Raw genomic sequence first — 18,935 nt, 5'->3', positions numbered from 1 at the left:
GACTTTTCGCGGAAACTCCTGATGTTCGAAAAGAAAGCCTGGTCAAATGCTATGGTCTCCGAAGGTAGGATATATGGTTTATCCTGTTTTAGGACGGGAACTAATGTCGTTTCTGGTTCTTCCATGAAAACGTACCAAAGTGCATCAAATAAGTACTGGCTGGCTTCAACAAAGTACTGGTTGGCTTCAACTGTCACACTCTTCATATATAGCCGACTGGTCCGATAGCTCAGTTCATAGAGCGTCCTCTCCAAGGGCGATAGATCCATGGTGAACCCTGTGTCTGGTCACACCTAAGACCTTAAACGACGTTGTTACTTCTTCGCTTGGCGTTCAGCATTATTTATTCATTTGATTGGTGTTTTACCCCGCACTCAAGAATATTTCACTTATACCAGCATTGTGGTGGGAGGAACCGGGACAGGTTGCTGCCGGACCTTCCCACGTACGGCAGGAGAGGAAACCAGCATGAGCTAGACTTGAACAATACAACGATCGCATTGGTGAGAGGCTCATCGGTCATTTCGCTACGCTAGCGCTAACCAGCTGAGCCCCTGAACCCCTTAATTGAATATGTGAATCCATACATACTTAAAGGCAAAGACCACTCAAAAATGCATGAAGGGTCTTTTGCTACTTAACACAAATCAGACTGCTACATTTCATCATTTAAAATGCATATAGATATAGACCTACGAATGCATTCGCTGATTTGACCTTGACACGAATTATTTCAGGCAAAGATTATAGATGTGAGGTAATTGTTACTTTCTTGGTCAAACCAGACCACCGCAGAATATGATCTTTGAACACAGTTTTACTCGGTTCGAAAAATTCTAAAAAAAAAAAAAAAAAAAAAAACGAATACATTTACTTTCCTGGACAGTTTTTAATGCTTTTATCTGATATATACCTCATTTTATTTTATTTTCTACCTCGTATTTCCATATAAAACATCCTTGGGTATATATAACTAGTGCGTTTTAATTGAAAAAAAAAAGAATCATATATAGACAGCTGAAACCTTTACGAAATTATGGCGTTTGACATGCTTAATCATACATACACTGATATACTTCTAAGGTCTGAGTGGGGCCTCCGTGGCCGCGGTGGACAGCGCACCAGTTCGACGCAATGACATAGGAGCCTCTCACCAATATGGTCGATGCAAGTTCAAGTCCAGCTCATCCTGGCTTCTCACCCTGGAATCGATTCTGATTGGCTGGTGTAAGATAGGCAAGTCCAGACTATATGCCTTGCCGAAGCTGATTTTTTAGTATATTGTACATTTATTCAAGCGTGACTATGCCCGCATGACTTAACCCAGGAAACCCTGTCTCCACTGTCAACCAATCAGCGTCGATTCTGCATCCCTTTAGCTGGGACATGCTTGCTACAAACGGGTATAAAGTCATAACGTGACATGGAATAACGCTGGAAGCGACAAACATAATCGAGGAGCATTGCTTTTTTGATTATATTTTACGGCTATGCAGCATTAGGTGGAAAGAAGCAGGACAGAGCTCACAGGTTGCTGGTAAACATTCTAACACTGGACAGAAATCCAGTGAGAGCTGGAATTGAACTCACGGCGATCGATTGGTGCGAGGCTCGTGGGTCACTTTGCTGCGCTAGTACTCTGGCGCTTGATCAAGCATTGTTTGTTGATATAATAGCACGTATAAATGAAATAAAAAAAGTCTTCTTTCTTACTAGCCCTATCTTGCACTTAAAGGATTTGTGTGTATCTAACAGCCTAACAAATGTGTTCCAAAACCATCTCAATGATTTTTCTGATTCGTGTCGTTTAGTCGATCCATTACATGCATGTCTATTAGCAACTGAGCCCTCATGCTCAGTGGATGAATTAAGACGTCTCCCAGCCGTCCATATACCGGTATGCTATATGCCATTGCTTGTTAAATTAGTGGATTCCTGCGAACTTTCCACGGGATTAGCGTGCTTCCCATGGGATTATAGCAGTACATCGCAAGCACGTATATTTTTCCCTACTTGACGTTGTCACACAGCATGCACATGTAGTCAGCGATGCCACATGCAATTCAAACAATACTGCGTGACCTTGACTATAGTGAGGTCGAGTTTTCGAATCCAGTTAGTCCCAACTGGCTGTGGCCTTTTGTCATGAAGTTTGTCAGATTTACCTTTTGTGGAAGTGTAATAATTACCTTACTATACACTATGATCGCTGTCATATGAATAAAATATTAATGTTAACTGGGCCAATAACCAATTATAAACAAATAAATTAAACATGCCATTATAGACCATACAGTTTGCAGGCTGGCCTGACATATATTTTGTGAATCTATATGTGTTTTCAAGAACTGCCCGCGAGGGACTTGTATAGCTACATACACAGAATCTGTATATCTACACATTAACTTCGCCGAGACCATGCATACACATGCCTTCTATACCAATATAACGTGTATTTGTCACACGTTGGAAAGTTCGTCAGTAACTTGCCAAAGGTGGAGCATTGAGCCCTGTGCATGTTTTGTGCATAATTAACACTGTTAGCTACGTGCAAAATAATGTTTAATTGAACCAAAAAAAAAAAAAAACAAAAACCGCGGAATGTCTAAAGTAAACCAACGACCTTTGGCAAGAAAGTGGCGAACTTTCCAATGTGTCACCCAAAGTATTTACCCAAATGCCATATTTGTATATGAAAAAACAAAAAAAAAAAAAAAGAACAAATAACCTCCAAGGAACTTGACCAAAATAAACAGTCACGCGAGCGTTGTCGACCCATTTATAATAATTGCCACGAAGATCCCGAAAACTGCATGCATCGACGCGACCAGGAATCTGGTTCTCCATGTACTTCTTAGGCTAAGTTGAACCAATGTGCCATACAGCTACTGAGAGACAAGGGTGTGTTGTAAACGTATTAATAGACGGTGTAATTGTAACAGCAGATCCGTTCTTCTTTTGAGACTTCAAATCCCTAATCAAAGCTCTTAGTTTGCAGTTCTAACAGTAAAGGTTACCATATCACCATATGTGACATACCTAGATCAACTTATCTCAGAAAAAAATCAATGAGATGCCGGCCTATGTTGATTTAAACTGCTGATCGACCTACCTGTCAACCTGAGAGTTAAAACGATCGATTCTTGTTTAAGTTCAGCCATGCAGTGCACATGCATCATGTGTATTACGAACATGTGTTTTAACATTCTTGCATTTACACAGGCAAAACTGTGAACGTCGCGTAGCAAGCTTATCGAAATGGGCATTTTGCAATGAGCCCACATGCACGTCAGGAAACTGTGTAGGACATGGTGTCCATCGTGCCAGGTGTACAGTACCGGTATAGATACATAACAGGCCTATATATATATATATATATATATATATATATATATATATATATATATATATATATATATATATATATATATATATATATGTGTGTGTGTGTGTGTGTGTGTGTGTGTGTGTGTGTGTGTGTGTGTGTGTGTGTGTGTGTGTGTGTGTGTGTGTATACGTGGCCCTACAAAGGAACGCCCAATTTCAAATCCCAATCCATACATATGCACGTATACAGTATATATGTACAGACCATTAACTATAAGCGGCTTCAGGTCAGTATATTTTCAGGTGTGAGCCATATAGGCCTGGGTTGTTACATGTGGTCAGGCATCGCTGTTGAGAACATATCCATGTACACAGTTGTTACATAACTTCAATAGTCCTGACAACTTATTTTTAACACGAAAAAACAGTAGGCCTATTCTCTTAGTTTATTTCTAAAATTTGGACGCATACTCCGTTCTTAACATGCATGCACATTGGTACTGGGGACACTGCTTTACGAAGTTAGCATTGAAATTCTCGTACAAGGAATTGCAAAATATAGTGAAAAGAATAATAATCAATTGACTGCACGAACGTCTGTTAAATTTGTGCAATTTCAGTAATATAAAAATTGTGCTCATGTAGCCCAGACAGAAGATTTTATTCATTTAAACTGCCAAATAAAGCCCCTATAGCGTGCCCATCTCTCTGGGGCCTCCCATCATCTCCAGCGACATGGGTAGACGGAGATCGAGTGCGAGGAAGAGTTCAGCCCCTTGATACCAACTCTTACTGGGTGACGTGGCTACGGGCGCCGCCATTTTTACATTATTGACACTGACAACGTCGATTCAATCGGTTTAAATCCTAGGTTTTTTGCTCCATCCGATGTGTTGAGCAAGATGGGAAGACTGTCTAGTGTTTTGCGATTGATTTGCGTGGTATCAGTTTATATATATCAAGCAGGATGTGATGAACACAACCATGTAGTAAGTATGCCCGAATCGCGGAGCTTGTATTGGGGTTCAGGTATACTGTAGCCATGTCGAAGGGAAACTCGTCGAGGCTTGTTTGTGGATTTGACTGTGATAGTTTCCCCTTTGGCACTGTTCATTGTCAAGGGCATTTTATAAATGCCTTCTGAAAATTTAGTTATTTTTGGCAATCTGTCAAATAAACTAATACCATTTTAGACGTATTTAGGCCTACAAGTAAAACTTATTTTTCTGATCTGTCAAAATTGACAGCCACTGACGCCGACGGCGATGTAGTAAGAACGATATATAAATTATTATAGGCCTACCCTTGTGCATGGTAACGTGCAGTCGTTCCACAATTATATTAACTAGTTGTCGTTGAAAGGAGAAAGTGCAGATATCTTCCTTATTCTGTTTTGTATAACTGGAAGATAGTCCAATGCAGAATAGTAGAGGGATTGCAGGAAGCGGAAATGGAAATGATTTTTCCGGCTGAAGTAAAACTTTACTCGCACAAGTCTTATTTTCTCTGTGACATTCGCTATTGTTTGTGTGTAGCCTACATTTGTCCCAATTAATAATGCTTGTTTTATAGTTCTCAATTTTTACAAATTCGTATCGAGATCAGGAGGGTCTTGTATATGAAGAACAACCTGCCTGTCAATAACTGTATCTGCTGAATGGGTATAAGGCACCAATCACCATACATCAGTTCCCATTTCATGATAAGGTGTTGCTGTTCCAAGCTACAGATTTTCTCAGATTTGGAATGAGCATTGCCTTTGCTGTTTTCCAAAGCACTTCTCTTGCCTGTCAAGGAAAATAAATTTCCTGTGCCTAGCTAATGATCGTTTCAGCACTGCTTCAAGATTTGTTAGGTGAAAAATTTGAAAGCACCCTATCTACTCTATGTCTGCGGGAAATGTTTAAAAAAAACAAAAACGGAAAGTCAACACAAAGCGATGATCCCATCGATAAGATGGGAAAGTATCATTACTCCTGGGAAAACAGTTGTATTATATTACGCTATGTATATTTTTAGTAATCTTGGTACTTTCATGTATGTTGCTCAGGACGTAGCATTCAAGGGAGGAGGCCAAACTGCTTATCAGTACGTATCTCAGTATACTGTTCAATACTGGATGTGGCAAAAACGAAACAGTGTCATTAGCGTGTCACAGGTTCCAGTGAAACGTCACTAAAAATATGTCGGACAGCCTGCATTAGAACTTGCCTACTGCATGAAATGACAGAAATAATGTTGACAATAATGGTAAAATCCAAGCACACCGACAGACAGAAAACCAATATGTTATGGGTGCGTAAATCACAGGTTTGTGGTATTTTGAATCTGGAGTCTAAGCAAAACTCCTCAGCTAAAAGATGCTAATAACGGTACTCGATGGTTGGTTGGAAATTGTTCGTATTTCAACCAAAGAAAAAGATTCAGCATGATGAATGTTTGATAACCGAAGAATATGTAACAATGTTGAATGCCCACAGGATCACAAATAATAAGTGCATGCATCTGTGCAGTGCATGAATATCTTTTGGCTAGTCTGCACCAGAATGTACAAATCAATAATGGATTAGTCCTTATGGATATGTATGGTATTTCTCCTGGCATAGCATATGCTAATTCATTTTTTAAAAACTTGAGTGATAGCAGCCATTTTATTTCATTGTGTGACTTTTGGTGAGTTTTTACAAATGGTACCGTACATGTATGTAGGTGATATTAATACAAGTTTACTACTACTCCCATCTTTGTGAAACAAGCCTTAAAGTTGACTCGTTTTCTCTATGTTGAATTAGCTCCACCTGTAATTTGCAAGGCTGTTGTTAAGCTGGGCCTTGTTCAAGAGCCACTTTCACTTTGTTAATGGAAATTATGTCCATGTTACAGAATCAGAAGGTGACATGATGTTGCAAGAAATTATTTTCATGTACAGATTTTATGCCATGTTGAATTACCCAGGTTTACTGACCTGGCTGCCTGAGTGTCTACATAAACATGTACATAGGGTTCCAAATTCGAACAGCTGTCTTGTCTAGTCTTTCAACTGGAAGAACACCTGCCACAGAGCAACATAAAAGTATATATGTCAGCATTTTTACAATAAGAAAACCATGTATGGTCCCTATGATCATACTTGTCACATTGGCCACATATTTAACTCTTTATGTCTGTTCTTTGGTCGCAATATCAACACATCAAGAGCCATGTTTGATCTTCTGATTAAAAATAAGTCTCCCTTGGCCTGGAAGAGAAAATTACAATAGATGCATGTAAATGTAGGAAAATAGACATTTATGTCCAAGCACAGTTTTTTTGTTGAGTTACTCATTACTGTAGACATGTACAAGTAAGTCTACAGCTGTTGTTGTTTGTTATGTTTACTAGTATGTGCTGAAAAAATCCCATTGTATCAGAAATAAATGGGTACAATGTATTTATAGTTTTCCTCTTTAATAGATAAGAGTTTTGGTGGTGTTATTGTAGGCCTTTAACATTAATGTTTGATACTTTTGGTATGTGGCTAATACAGTGTATATTTCTGTCTGTTAGTATGACAAGGCGGAGGAAGTGGTCCTGTGGATGAACACGGTTGGGCCCTACCACAACCGTCAGGAAACATATGAATACTTCTCCCTACCGTTCTGCAGCGGGCCTAAGGAGAGCATTAGCCATTACCATGAGACTCTGGGAGAAGCCCTACTGGGGGTAGAGCTGGAGTTCAGTGGTCTTGGGATAGACTTCTTAGGTATTTGCATCATATCTACAAAGATTTTGTTTTTAGAAAATTGGAAAGCATTGTCCACGGGATCATTGTGTAATTTTTGGTCAGGGTGATGTTTGCAATATGTTGTGAATTGTCACTAACCAGTGTAAATATTTAACGTAAATGCTGTTATATTATCTGCTGAAAATTAATTAAATCCCTTACATACCATTATGGGGCTACCGTGGCACAGGTGGTTAGTGAACTAGCACAGCGTTAGGACCCAGGAGCCTCTCACCAGTGCGGTCGCTGTGATTTCAAGTCCAGCTCGTACCAGCAGCGTGGGGATGGTTGTGGGTTTCCCCCCTGTCTCTGACTGGTTTCCTCCTACCATAATGTTGGCCGCCATTGTATAAGTGAAATATTCTTGAGTACGACGTGGAACACCAATCAAATAAATAAAATACATACCATAATTCTTCAACCTTTTCAGCTGCCTCTGCAGTCAATATTTTTGAAATATTCTGAGAGAACTATTGGGTGTAGGGAAATAGAGCTTATATCTTTAGTGACACAAATCAGTCTGGCATCCCTTTCATAATGATTGTATGCAGAAATTTTCCACTGAAAAAGTGCTTTAGCAGTTGAATGAAGATTTAGAGTATATCACAGGGAAGCTGTACATTCCTGGTGACAGTAAGTAGATGCTGCTGCTTGTGGGTCTATTTGCACAGTCTAACATTGTAGACCACTTCCACCTGTATGGTGTGCATACCGGTATGTGGTATTTTGGAAGGTTTGTCATTGATTTGCCAGGTGCCTGAACACTCCTGTTTCCTCCATCCGTAAAATCAGTCACTATTGTAGAAGCAATAGTGTGGGTATATGGCAGTGAAAACCAATCAGATAATTAAAAAGCAAGTGAATGTAAAATTTGTTTGTCGCAATTTAATTTTAAAAACAAAATGTTAAATCATGTTCAGATACATGTAAAGTGTTACTTGGATTATTTCATAGACTTGAAAAGAAGATTTCTTTCTCCTATAACTATAACAAGTTGTGTATCTTTATCCTTTCAGCCGATGTGCCCAAAATTCAGTATTGTGAAGTGGAATTGAACCAGGAAAAATACCAGGCATTTGTGTATGCAGTGAAGAACCATTACTGGTATCAGATGTACATAGATGATTTACCAATCTGGGGTGAGATAAAATTCCGAGCCTTGTTCATAACGGTTTCACATAGAAAGAAATAAGTGTGGTGAAAAGATGGCGATTGTAATAATGAACAAGACACTTGAAAGAAAGAAATTATCACATTTTTTCACAAAGTATGAGTTTTGTTATTTAACCACTGTTGATTTGTCAATGACTTTACCCTTCTTTTTAAAATTTTTGTTTTTTAGGGATTGTTGGTGAAATAGATGAGGGTGGGGATGGGTATTATATTTGGACACACAAAAAGCTAGACATTGGCTACAACAACAACCAAATTGTAGATGTGAATTTGACCAGTGAACACAAGTACAAGTTAGAACCCTCAGCCAAAATACCATTTACATATGAGGTGAGTGAAGCAAACATGATGGACATTTGTGAAGCTAGTTGTCACTTATGGTCGCTGTGATTGTTTTACTTTTTTGAGGTAATTCAAAACTATTACAGACACAAAAATATCACTACATAGTGTTTTTTTCTATGTAATATAGATGTCAGCATTTGAAGTAAGTGGTTATCTTATGTTCTCATTGTAACTTACGTTGGTTTGAATCATTTCGTTATGTGCTATTGTTTTCATTATTTTACCAGGTAAAATGGCACAAGTCAAATGTGAATTACAAGGACAGATTTGACAAGTACCTAGATCCTAACTTCTTCCAGCACAGGGTAAGAGCTAAGTACCCTGGGCAGTTATGAAATCCACAGAAATTGGTAAAATTGCCATTGTCTTTAACTGAAATAATTTGGCAACAGAGTTGCATTTGCACATGGTGAGCTTCTTGTCCAGGATAAATTGCAGTCATATGTCCATACCTTCACAGTGAAAGGTATTTGTGTTGTCTTGTCACAAATTGTATCATATAACAATTCATAACAATGTTATTAACAGCTGTTATCAGAACTACTTAATCTTATGTATCAAGTTATTATACAATATCACTGCCCAGTCTTTCCTGACTTCTGAAGATGTTTATTTAGTCATCACATTTCATGTAATATATAACCAGATCATGGTAATAATGATACAGATTTTATTTCTTGAGGATTACATTTGCTCTAATGTTTCATTGAATGGGTTTTGTTTCAGATTCACTGGTTCTCCATTTTCAATTCCTTCATGATGGTGATCTTTTTGGTGGGGCTGGTCAGTATGATCCTGATGAGAACCCTGCGTAAGGATTACATCCGATATGGCACCAAGGATGAGGATCTGGATGACATGGTAAGACCAGCTCAGACATTCACAGTCTTTTTTTTGTAACTGTTTTTACCAACATTATCAGGCCCTTATGCCAAATCCAGCACATGAAATACTACATGTGTATAATGGATGTAAGCTTTTGTGGCCCATGTGATAATAAGCTTATTTGACTGTGCAGTGTAATGCTCATCGTCTTCACCAGTATGGTGAACTTTGGTTTCTGCCACCCATAAAACTAACTACCATTATGAAAGTGAAAAATTCTCGATATTCAACAACAATCAAAGAAATACATAATGATGTGAACACAAAGTCAAATAATAAATCCTAAAGTCATGTTGAAGAAAAGTAAAGAAAGTCCCAACTTTCCAGTTCTTGTTTCCAGTTTATTTTATTTATTTATTTGATTGGTGTTTTACGCCGTACTCAAGAATATTTCACTTATACGACGGCGGCCAGCATTATGGTGGGAGGAAACCGGGCAGAGCCCGGGGGAAACCCACGACCATCAGCAGGTTGTTGGCAGACCTTCCCACGTACGGCCGGAGAGGAAGCCAGCATGAGCTGGACTTGAACTCACAGCGACCGCATTGGTGAGAGGCTTCTGCGTCATTACGCTGCGCTACGGGCCACGGAGGCCCCTGTTTCCAGTTTAATGTAGAAAGTTAGTGTCAGATCATTCCCTGTTGTGAGATACACGTTTGATCCTTTCCTTTCCTTGTTTTAGGAAAAAGACCTTGGTGATGAGTATGGTTGGAAGCAGGTACATGGGGATGTGTTCAGGCCAGCCTCCCACCCTATGCTCTTCTCTGCTCTTATTGGTACTGGATATCATATCTCTGTTGTCGCTGGATGTGTCATCACTTTTGCCATTCTGGGAGAACTTTACACTGAGTAAGAAACTCTATATCAAAACACATTTTGCCCTTTTTTTCCTTTAATTTTGCATTTCTGGTCTATTTTTTGTGTTTTAGATAAAAATTATTTTGTTTGTTTCATGTAACTTTTGTGTATTTGAATATATATGAAGACTGATTAGGACTCATTTGCCCAGAAGAATTGGATTATTAAGAAAATTGTTTTGATGGAAATGTGATTGTCTTTCAGGTTAAAGATGCTTCTTTCAAATTGTGCAAAATGTCAGATATTCGCACAGAATTTTTGCATCATGTGTTCAAATTAAATGGTTACTTGTCAAAAGCTGATGCTTTTTTCTGGGCATGTGGTTTCTTCCGCCCATAAAAACTGACATTCCTGTTTTATAAGTGAAATATTCCTGAATATAGCATTAAAAAGGAATATGGTAAAAATGTAATAAATTTTCTACAATAAATCATATGTAACCCCCTGACTGTCCTTTTTCATTGTTATAGTTCTGCTGTCTTGCTCATTCATTTCATTGTTATAGTTCTGCTGTCTTGCTCATTCATGGTTTATCATTGCAGACGAGGCTCCTTGTTAAGTACAGCCATATTTGTGTACGCTGCCACATCACCAGTCAATGGCTACTTCGGAGGAAGCCTTTATGCCAGGATGGGAGGTAACTCTTTCTGCATGTGTCATTGTGCAGAACCTATGTTCATCTCGGGGGCCTCCGTGGCTCAGTCGGTTAGCGCGTTAGCGCAGCGTAATGACCCAGGAGTCTCTCACCAATGCGGTCACTGTGAGTTCAAGTCCAGCTCATGCTGGCTTCCTCTCCGGCCGTACATGGGAAGGTCTGTCAGCAACCTGCGGATGGTGGTGGGTTTCTCCCGGGCTCTGCTCGGTTTCCTCCCACCATAATGATGGCCGCCGTCGTATAAGTGAAATATTCTTGAGTACGGCGTAAAACACCAATCAAATAAATAAATAAATATGTTCATCTAGGAATAGCAATCAGTGCCATGGTACAGAACCCATGTTTAAGGGGGAATAGCAGTCATTTTATCATGTGCTGTTAACTGAAAAAGAATTTCCACATTTTTATTGAAAGGTGCCTAAATTTGTAAACATCATTTGATATAAAAGGGCAACTTTACAGTCATCTTTTGAATAAAATTTCTGTAGCCATACAAATGAAATTGTGGAGTTCCTCAATTTAACACTTCATAGACAACACATACAGGCACATCGATTTTGTATAGACAGAGGTTTTAACATTACAGTGTTGGTATAAAATGTGTGGCACAGTGACACAAACAGTTTTACAAATTTTGAAATCAACAATGCCACAAATTATGGAAAGTAGCATGAACTTGAATAATTGAAGTAATAAATGGTTACTTCCCTTCAACTGTTGGTATGGCTATATGTATGTCTTAATCATGGCAGAATGGTTAGTTTTTCTAATTGTATTGTTTTTCTAATTGTATTTTTTCAGTGTATAACATGCTGATGTTTTTTTTTACAGGGAAAGTGTGGATTAAGCAGATGCTGTTGAGTGCCTTCTCTCTGCCAGCTCTTGTCTGTGGTACAGCTTTCTTCATTAACTTCATTGCAATTTACTACCATGCTTCACGTGCCATTCCCTTTGGTACTATGGTAAGTCATATCACAGAAATATATATGCATGGAATTTGTTAGCAGTAAGTTTGTAATTTGCACGGAAACCTGGAAAGTAAATGTCACAGATTTGAACGAGTTGAACAGTATAAATCCTTTCACCTTTTATCAGATTTGTGCCTAGTTCACTTTCCAAAGCATCTTCATTGTCTGCCCCAGGCCACAACTTGGTTGTCTTGTATCTTGCAGCATCTTGGTGTTACTGTTCCAGGGCCGTGTACAGAACTTAAGTTTGCGGCCCTGGAGCGTGGATACTTGCAGTATAGCCGCACGTGTTACCATCGTGACTGATAGTTCCGTTAACTCGGCTGCATAGGATAAGGGATTATTTTGACCATTTTTAGTAATGCCTATACAAAAAGTAATGCCTGGGAAGTTTAAGTTTTGCAGGGAGTGGCCATTATTGCAAGAATTTATAGATTGTTTGAAAAAGGGTACAGATGGTGTTCAAAATTACGACACTCTTCCCTGCAAGTTTCTTACCTAAAGAAGTTAGTCATTTTGCATTTATATGCTCTTGGTGGTGTTCTGAGACAAACCAGTTGTTAATGATTGTGTGTTACAGGTGGCTGTCACCTGTATCTGTATCTTTGTGATATTACCGCTGACCCTGGTGGGCACAGTACTGGGCAGAAACCTAGCTGGTCAGCCCAACTACCCCTGTCGCATCAACGCTGTGCCCAGGCCCATCCCAGAGAAAAAATGGTAAACAGTGAAAAATTGTCTTTTAGCTGTAGGTACATGTGTAGAAAAATCTTATCATAAAATCTTATCTTACACGGCCATATCTAGAATGAAGATTAAGGTTTCTGGGCCGGTTTCATGAAGCTGCAACACATTGAGGACACTTCGCTTTTAATTTTGGCGAGAAAAAGCAATTAGGCATGTGAGCACTGCTTAAGAAACAAACATTTTATTTTGTCAGCAATTACATGTTTTAATACAGCTTTTATTTGGCACCTGACAGTTTGGGAGCCTAAACATTTTCATGGAGCAGTAATTGTCCTAGATATGGCCATGGTTAATGCATAGAAGACGCCTAGTAATATACAGTTATGCAGATGGTCCTCTGTATCAGATGAGCTACAGCATATTGTACTGTTCTCTGCCTTTGCCAGTCTGATGGAAAAGATCCATGTCATAATGTTTTGATATGGAGTATATTGTGATGAGAAAATAACCACATTGTATTATGTGTGTTTCTGGATTGGTACTGTGTTGATCATTTGACAAGTTGTGGAGAATTTTGTGTTACATTCTGATTCTTCCTGAAAAATAAGGCCTGTTTGGCTGTTTAAATTAATGATGTATTTATTCATACTCTAGGTTTATGGAACCTGCTGTGATTGTTGTGTTGGGGGGCATCCTTCCATTTGGTTCTATTTTCATTGAAATGTAAGTATATTATAAATTAAGTGCAAGTTGATCAAATTATACGTGTGCTTTAGGTCAGCATTTATTGACAGTTGTGTGTTTTTAGTTCATATTGAATGTGTTCTGTGAAAGTTTTACATCAGAAGGGGGAGCCCTATGACCTCATATGTTTCTTCTGACAAAGGACAAATATAAGATGTGGAATGTATGGTCACTTAAGATTTGCACAGACTGTCAAAACTTCCACTTCAGACCATGTAATGTTCTGGAAATCAAATGTTTCTGGTTACAAAAAGGGAAACTTTAAAATGGAAGGAGTATAATTCCATTCAGAATGTAATATTTTATTTTATATGCATTTTTCAGGTACTTCATCTTCACCTCATTCTGGGCCTACAAGATCTACTATGTGTACGGCTTCATGCTGCTGGTCTTTGTTATCCTGGCCATTGTCACCATCTGTGTTACTATTGTCTGTACATACTTCCTACTCAATGCAGAAGACTATCGCTGGTGAGTGCAATTTAAACACAGCATACTGGTCATGTGCTGTGAATCCATTTGTGACACATTGCTCAATATTTATTATGTGCGCACTCTGACACAAATTATTAAATATCTAATGAAAGAAAATACAGTCAAACCTGTTGTATGCAGCCAGTGAAGGGACATGTAAAAAGTGGCCTCATATGGCAGTTGGCCACATAAGACAGGTTGTGAAGACCAAGCCAAATCACAACTGAATTAAGTTTCAGGAAATCTAAACATGTAGGCCTACATAATAATCTTATACCTAATTGTTAAAGCACTAATCTGGTCAGCTACATAAATTTCATGGAAATACAACAGTTGTTGTAAAATAATAACTCAATAATTTCAAGGTTTGTGGGGTAGACCTATGGGTTTCACGCATTTAACAGCCGATTACAGAAAGAGTTTCAGGTGAGAGCACGCATGACAGAAGTTTCTTTCCATCATAGTCAAACCCTAAAAAGCCATGTGCTAGTTTGGCCTACATAGCTATAAATGACTATTCTAACAAAGTTTTGGACTGTAAATGGCAGACTGCTGAGATGTTCAATCATATTTGCCATTACCGGTGAAACAACAACATGTACAAGAGAAGGAAAATCAATTTCTCCAAGTGTTCGGTACAGGCAATATTTTGGCCACGTGAAATGAAAACACAGCACCATTTGCCTGCAAAGATAATAGCCAAGCAAGCCAGATAATTTGTCAAAGAGACCATTCATGAGAGGAACCACAGGTCAGATTATATCCGATTATATCTGAGTCTGCCCTCTGTTAATGGCATTCATAGTGCGGACCTCGGCACGGAGCTAATCCACTGCCACGGTGCAAGGGTGTCCGGACAGTAGCCATCTAGGCCTAATTAAAGAACAATAGAGTCCACTGCTATTGACCAATAATGTTCACACTTCACTTCTCATCACAAAGTGGCAGGTTGTAACTCTTAATCACTACAAAAACTATTGAAGTCGGGTGGTCGCCATTTTGAAATTTTTGAATGTCCTATGCGGCAATCATCATTCCTGTTGAAAGTCTCGGCCGCATAGGACAGGCTGATATAGAATTTGGTGGCAAAATATATTGGCCGCTGGACGCATTGGACAGGTGCCCGCATATTACAGGTCGTTCAACATGGAAAATTGTTTGGTCGCGGCAGAGAGTGGCCGCTTACAGCAGATGGACGCTGATTACAGGTGGCCGTAGGTACTGGTTTGACTGTACGTATAGGTAACTCCAAGCATAAAGATATTCTGGATTAGCATCAAATTAGTGGTAAGCTGAGACAATCTGGAGACAGTTTGCCTTTTAAAATGAGTACATGTGTGGTTGTACAGCTGTTTATAAGGTTTTGTATTTCTGTTTCAGGCAGTGGACAAGCTTCTTAGCAGCAGCCTCCACTGCAGGCTATGTGTATATGTATTCATTCTACTACTTTTTCTTTAAAACAAAGTAAGTACCAATACTGTCTCTTCCTTGTGATCATAATTTGGATAAACCTTACTTTGCTGTAAGAGAAATAAAGTTGATTCAAGTTCATTGTATCCAGTCAGTTAATTTACAAACTTATGAACATGTAGATTATCAAAAGTATTAGGACCATATGTAACTGAAGTGTTCTATCTCTAGTTCTGAAGTGTCAGAAGGTAATATTCTTCGCCTAATTTTACTATGTATGGATTTCATTGTGCTATCGAGCTTGGTTGACTTTGTAGTTTAAGTTGTCATCTTGTGATGGACTACCAGCTCCTGACCAATGAGGACAGGTGTGATGTCCTGTATAAAGCAGCTTTGTCCCTGGTGTACTATTTTTTGCCATACCAAAATCTGACTGCTGGTGCCCAGCGACTTGAGTTTTTTCATGACGTTGGATGCTGGCAGTTACCTGAAAAGTTAAACACTTTGCCAACTGGCATTTTCGCTGGTTGCCGTGCTCTCATTCAGCCTGCAAGGCCTGCCAGTGGTTGACAACCAGTTCTATGTTGAGAGCCATGCTTTAAATTGCTAATTAAATATTAAATTGAATTTAATATATTAAATTATCTAGAATATAAAAAATTTAAGTGAATCAGTGTCTTACTTGAATAGAGCAATCCAAACCAGCCACCCTTACAGAAAGGTATGATTTGTTGTGTGTACTAAATTGTTTGATTTGACCTATAAATGATTTTTGGACTGTAATACAAATCAAAACAGTTTGAATACATGGACATTGTATTGAATGTTGATTTATGTTTGTTTGTTTCAGGATGTATGGGTTGTTTCAAACAACATTTTATTTTGGGTACATGGCCCTGTTCAGTATAGCATTAGGTTATATGTGTGGTAAGTATTGTTTGTCTGATTACGAGCCCATCATGTGACAGAAGTATCCTTAGACATTATTCTAAAGCTTATTTATGGTGATTCTGTGATTGTGGCACTCAACAGATCACATTGTCTGAAGCAACTCGTGAAGTGGACTCCTTGAATTCCTTTTCATCATTTTCAAAGTGTATTAATAAAGTATACAAAGTACATTGTACATCTCCCAAGGTTTAGTAATGGTGATTGGTACTGGCCAAACTTCTATAAAAGTGCCTGCCTCATATAAGCAAGATGCTAGTTCATTAACCATCTTAAGGTGGAATTGTTTAAAATTACAGCTTCCATCAAGTTCAAGAAGTTTGGGGCAATAAGTCGTTACCAGTGCTGATAGGGCCATTTAGGTTTTCCATGAAGCTCATTAGAAATCTTTTGCCTACTATCATCATGAACTGTTCAAGAGTAAACTGACTTGTTATCTGATGTGAACAGTGTTTGTTTGTCTTGCAGGTACATTTGGATATGTGGGAACAAGTGTGTTTGTCCGAAAGATCTATTCTACAGTGAAAATTGATTAGTGTGTCGGTAACCTGTGAGATATGCACTGCGGACTGTTCTTGTCAATCTGATGACAAGTGTGAGAAGGCTTTCGGCTGGACTGAACTAATAGGAATTTTTATTGTGTGGTGAGTGGCTGGAAGACCATCACTTTGTTACTGTTAACAAGATTTTATGCGGGCCAAAGAGGCTTGCTAATGCCTTTGTTCAAAGACGTTGAAAGTTGCACTTTGTGTGGCATCTTTTTCTGTGGGGGGCAAGGTGTGTGTTCCACCATATAGAAAAATTGTGCGCGGTGGAGAAGCAGAATAGGGATTCTGTCCTACTCACTTACACATACTGGTATGAGAGGATATTCAACAACATCTCTTCCTGTTTGTGTCTTTTGTTTCATATGCCTGTCACTGGGTAAAGTGTATTGGTGATTGTCATTTGTGTTGAACATCATGTAATTATTTCATGGTAGCGGGAGTCATCGTCATCATGTGAGTTCAAGACTAAAAAGTCAAATGCTGATCATTTGACTGTTAATCTTATAATCTGTGTTGCCATGGTACTGCTCTTCTGTTATTTTTCACAGATGTTAGTTTGGAACAGGTCTATCTTCCCAGAAGCAATGTGTAATTATTGCAGCATGCACACACAAAGAAACAAGATCAGTACTACCTACCGCATTGCTGATGATGGTTAACATGCAGAATGTATAAGGTAACTTGATTGTTGGTAACCTTGTCTGCATTGCTGCTGCCCATGAGCTCTGTTCAGTTTTCAGTATAACTATTCCTGTATGTTTTTAAGATGCACAGAAGGTTAGAGTCAGGGTGTCCATCAGTAATATTTTCAGAAATTAGTCAAATTAATTGCAACATGTTTTCTTTTTCATTAATGCAAATTGATGCTTCTTCTTGTTAGACTTATATGTGCATGATAAATTACACATTTACCCTAAGCATCAGAAAGCGAGTTAACTGGACACAGCCCTGGCAGATGTATTTTAAAAATGCATGCATGTCAATAAAGCATCATATCAGGTCATCATTGTATAGCTGAATATATATGCCCCAAGAAGCTGTACAATATTTAATGTGTTTACATTCATTTAACTACCCATGAAGTAGTTTGAATGGATAGTTTCAATGCTTCAAGTTTCAAATGCCAGATTGTTAGTAAGCATTTATTTCCAGTGTAGCGTGTGATTGTATCGTGTTAAGGGAGGTAATATGATTGGTGTCACCTTAGCACATACCATATATATATATGTCATCATCATGTCAGAACATATTTGTGATGTTTTATAATGAAATGTGCAGGGGGTATGTAGCATTAGCTTGTAGTTTATCAAGACAGGTCTGTCTTACAGAATGTAAAATGATCAAAAGTTCGGATAGGCATAGGCTGTGTTATGTATATTTTTGGATGTGTGGATTTTGGTTTTTAACATTGACATATAACTTCAGAATGCACTAGCATTGGTCCATTTTCAATTTCTAATCAATAGAAGCAGATGTTTGGCTACTTTGGATGAAAAAAATTGCCAAGCAGATGCTAAATACAACAAAACTGTACCTTAATTCTGTGCATTCACCACTGCTACCATTGCTACCATTGCTGTCTGCTGGCTTGCCAATCCTGCTAATTGTGTACATAATGTTTACAGCTACAGATTTATGCCTCGTAAAGAAGTGGCAGTCCATCATGTCTCAGTCCAGGCTCAGAGCATAGCTGAGTGATCATGCTGGGGTTGTCAATTCTTATGTTCATACACAAGTCTGTCTGAAGTAGAATGAAAGCATGTGTTCCAATATTGAGAAATTTGAGAAAATATTTATGGAAAGGTATTTAGTTTTCATTCATTTATATGTACTTGATGGTATATTATTGTATATACATGTATTCATTGAAAGATTTTATGTAACCTGGCAGTCTACTTGCCAACCACTCTTGACGCATGTATGTGTACTTAAGGTCATATGGCGTAAATGTCCATCAAAATGTCATAATGTTCTACTAAATCTGGGAATAGTCAAATCGCTTGTTAATGTTAATGGATCTTTGTGGGGACAAAATCCAATGGCTGTACATGGTTTGTTATGTATTTGTGAATAAAGGATTTGACTTCATGACAAAGAACATTGGCTGCATGAACTATTCTATTTTAAGAGCATTTCTGAAATCCTGGGAA

The 18,935-nt window shown here is 38.5% G+C and overlaps 1 protein-coding gene across 1 annotated transcript; it reads left to right on the top strand.

Moving 5' to 3' along the window:
- Nucleotides 1-4,148: 4,148 nt before the first annotated feature.
- LOC135482124 (transmembrane 9 superfamily member 3-like) lies at nucleotides 4,149-18,883 on the top strand. Its single transcript, XM_064761971.1, has 15 exons — nucleotides 4,149-4,316; nucleotides 6,874-7,069; nucleotides 8,107-8,229; nucleotides 8,433-8,593; nucleotides 8,836-8,913; nucleotides 9,335-9,469; nucleotides 10,176-10,342; nucleotides 10,894-10,988; nucleotides 11,838-11,968; nucleotides 12,555-12,694; nucleotides 13,316-13,384; nucleotides 13,730-13,876; nucleotides 15,260-15,343; nucleotides 16,140-16,216; nucleotides 16,706-18,883. Exons 1-15 carry the CDS (start codon nucleotides 4,230-4,232, stop codon nucleotides 16,771-16,773), a joined length of 1,758 nt encoding a protein of 585 aa, XP_064618041.1. The 5' UTR covers nucleotides 4,149-4,229; the 3' UTR covers nucleotides 16,774-18,883.
- Nucleotides 18,884-18,935: the final 52 nt, after the last annotated feature.

The sequence above is a fragment of the Liolophura sinensis genome, chromosome 1 (genome assembly GCF_032854445.1).
Source record: "Liolophura sinensis isolate JHLJ2023 chromosome 1, CUHK_Ljap_v2, whole genome shotgun sequence".
Taxonomy (NCBI): domain Eukaryota; kingdom Metazoa; phylum Mollusca; class Polyplacophora; order Chitonida; family Chitonidae; genus Liolophura; species Liolophura sinensis.
This window is presented reverse-complemented; position numbering and strand designations above follow the sequence as displayed.

Bases quoted from the DNA above. Each gene is read 5' to 3' on its own strand.
- LOC135482124 (XM_064761971.1), top strand. From the start codon at position 4,230: ATGGGAAGACTGTCTAGTGTTTTGCGATTGATTTGCGTGGTATCAGTT. The intron at 10,989-11,837 runs GTAACTCTTTCT...TTTTTTTTACAG, and splicing joins CCTTTATGCCAGGATGGGAG to GGAAAGTGTGGATTAAGCAG. The intron at 12,695-13,315 runs GTAAACAGTGAA...TTCATACTCTAG, and splicing joins CCCATCCCAGAGAAAAAATG to GTTTATGGAACCTGCTGTGA.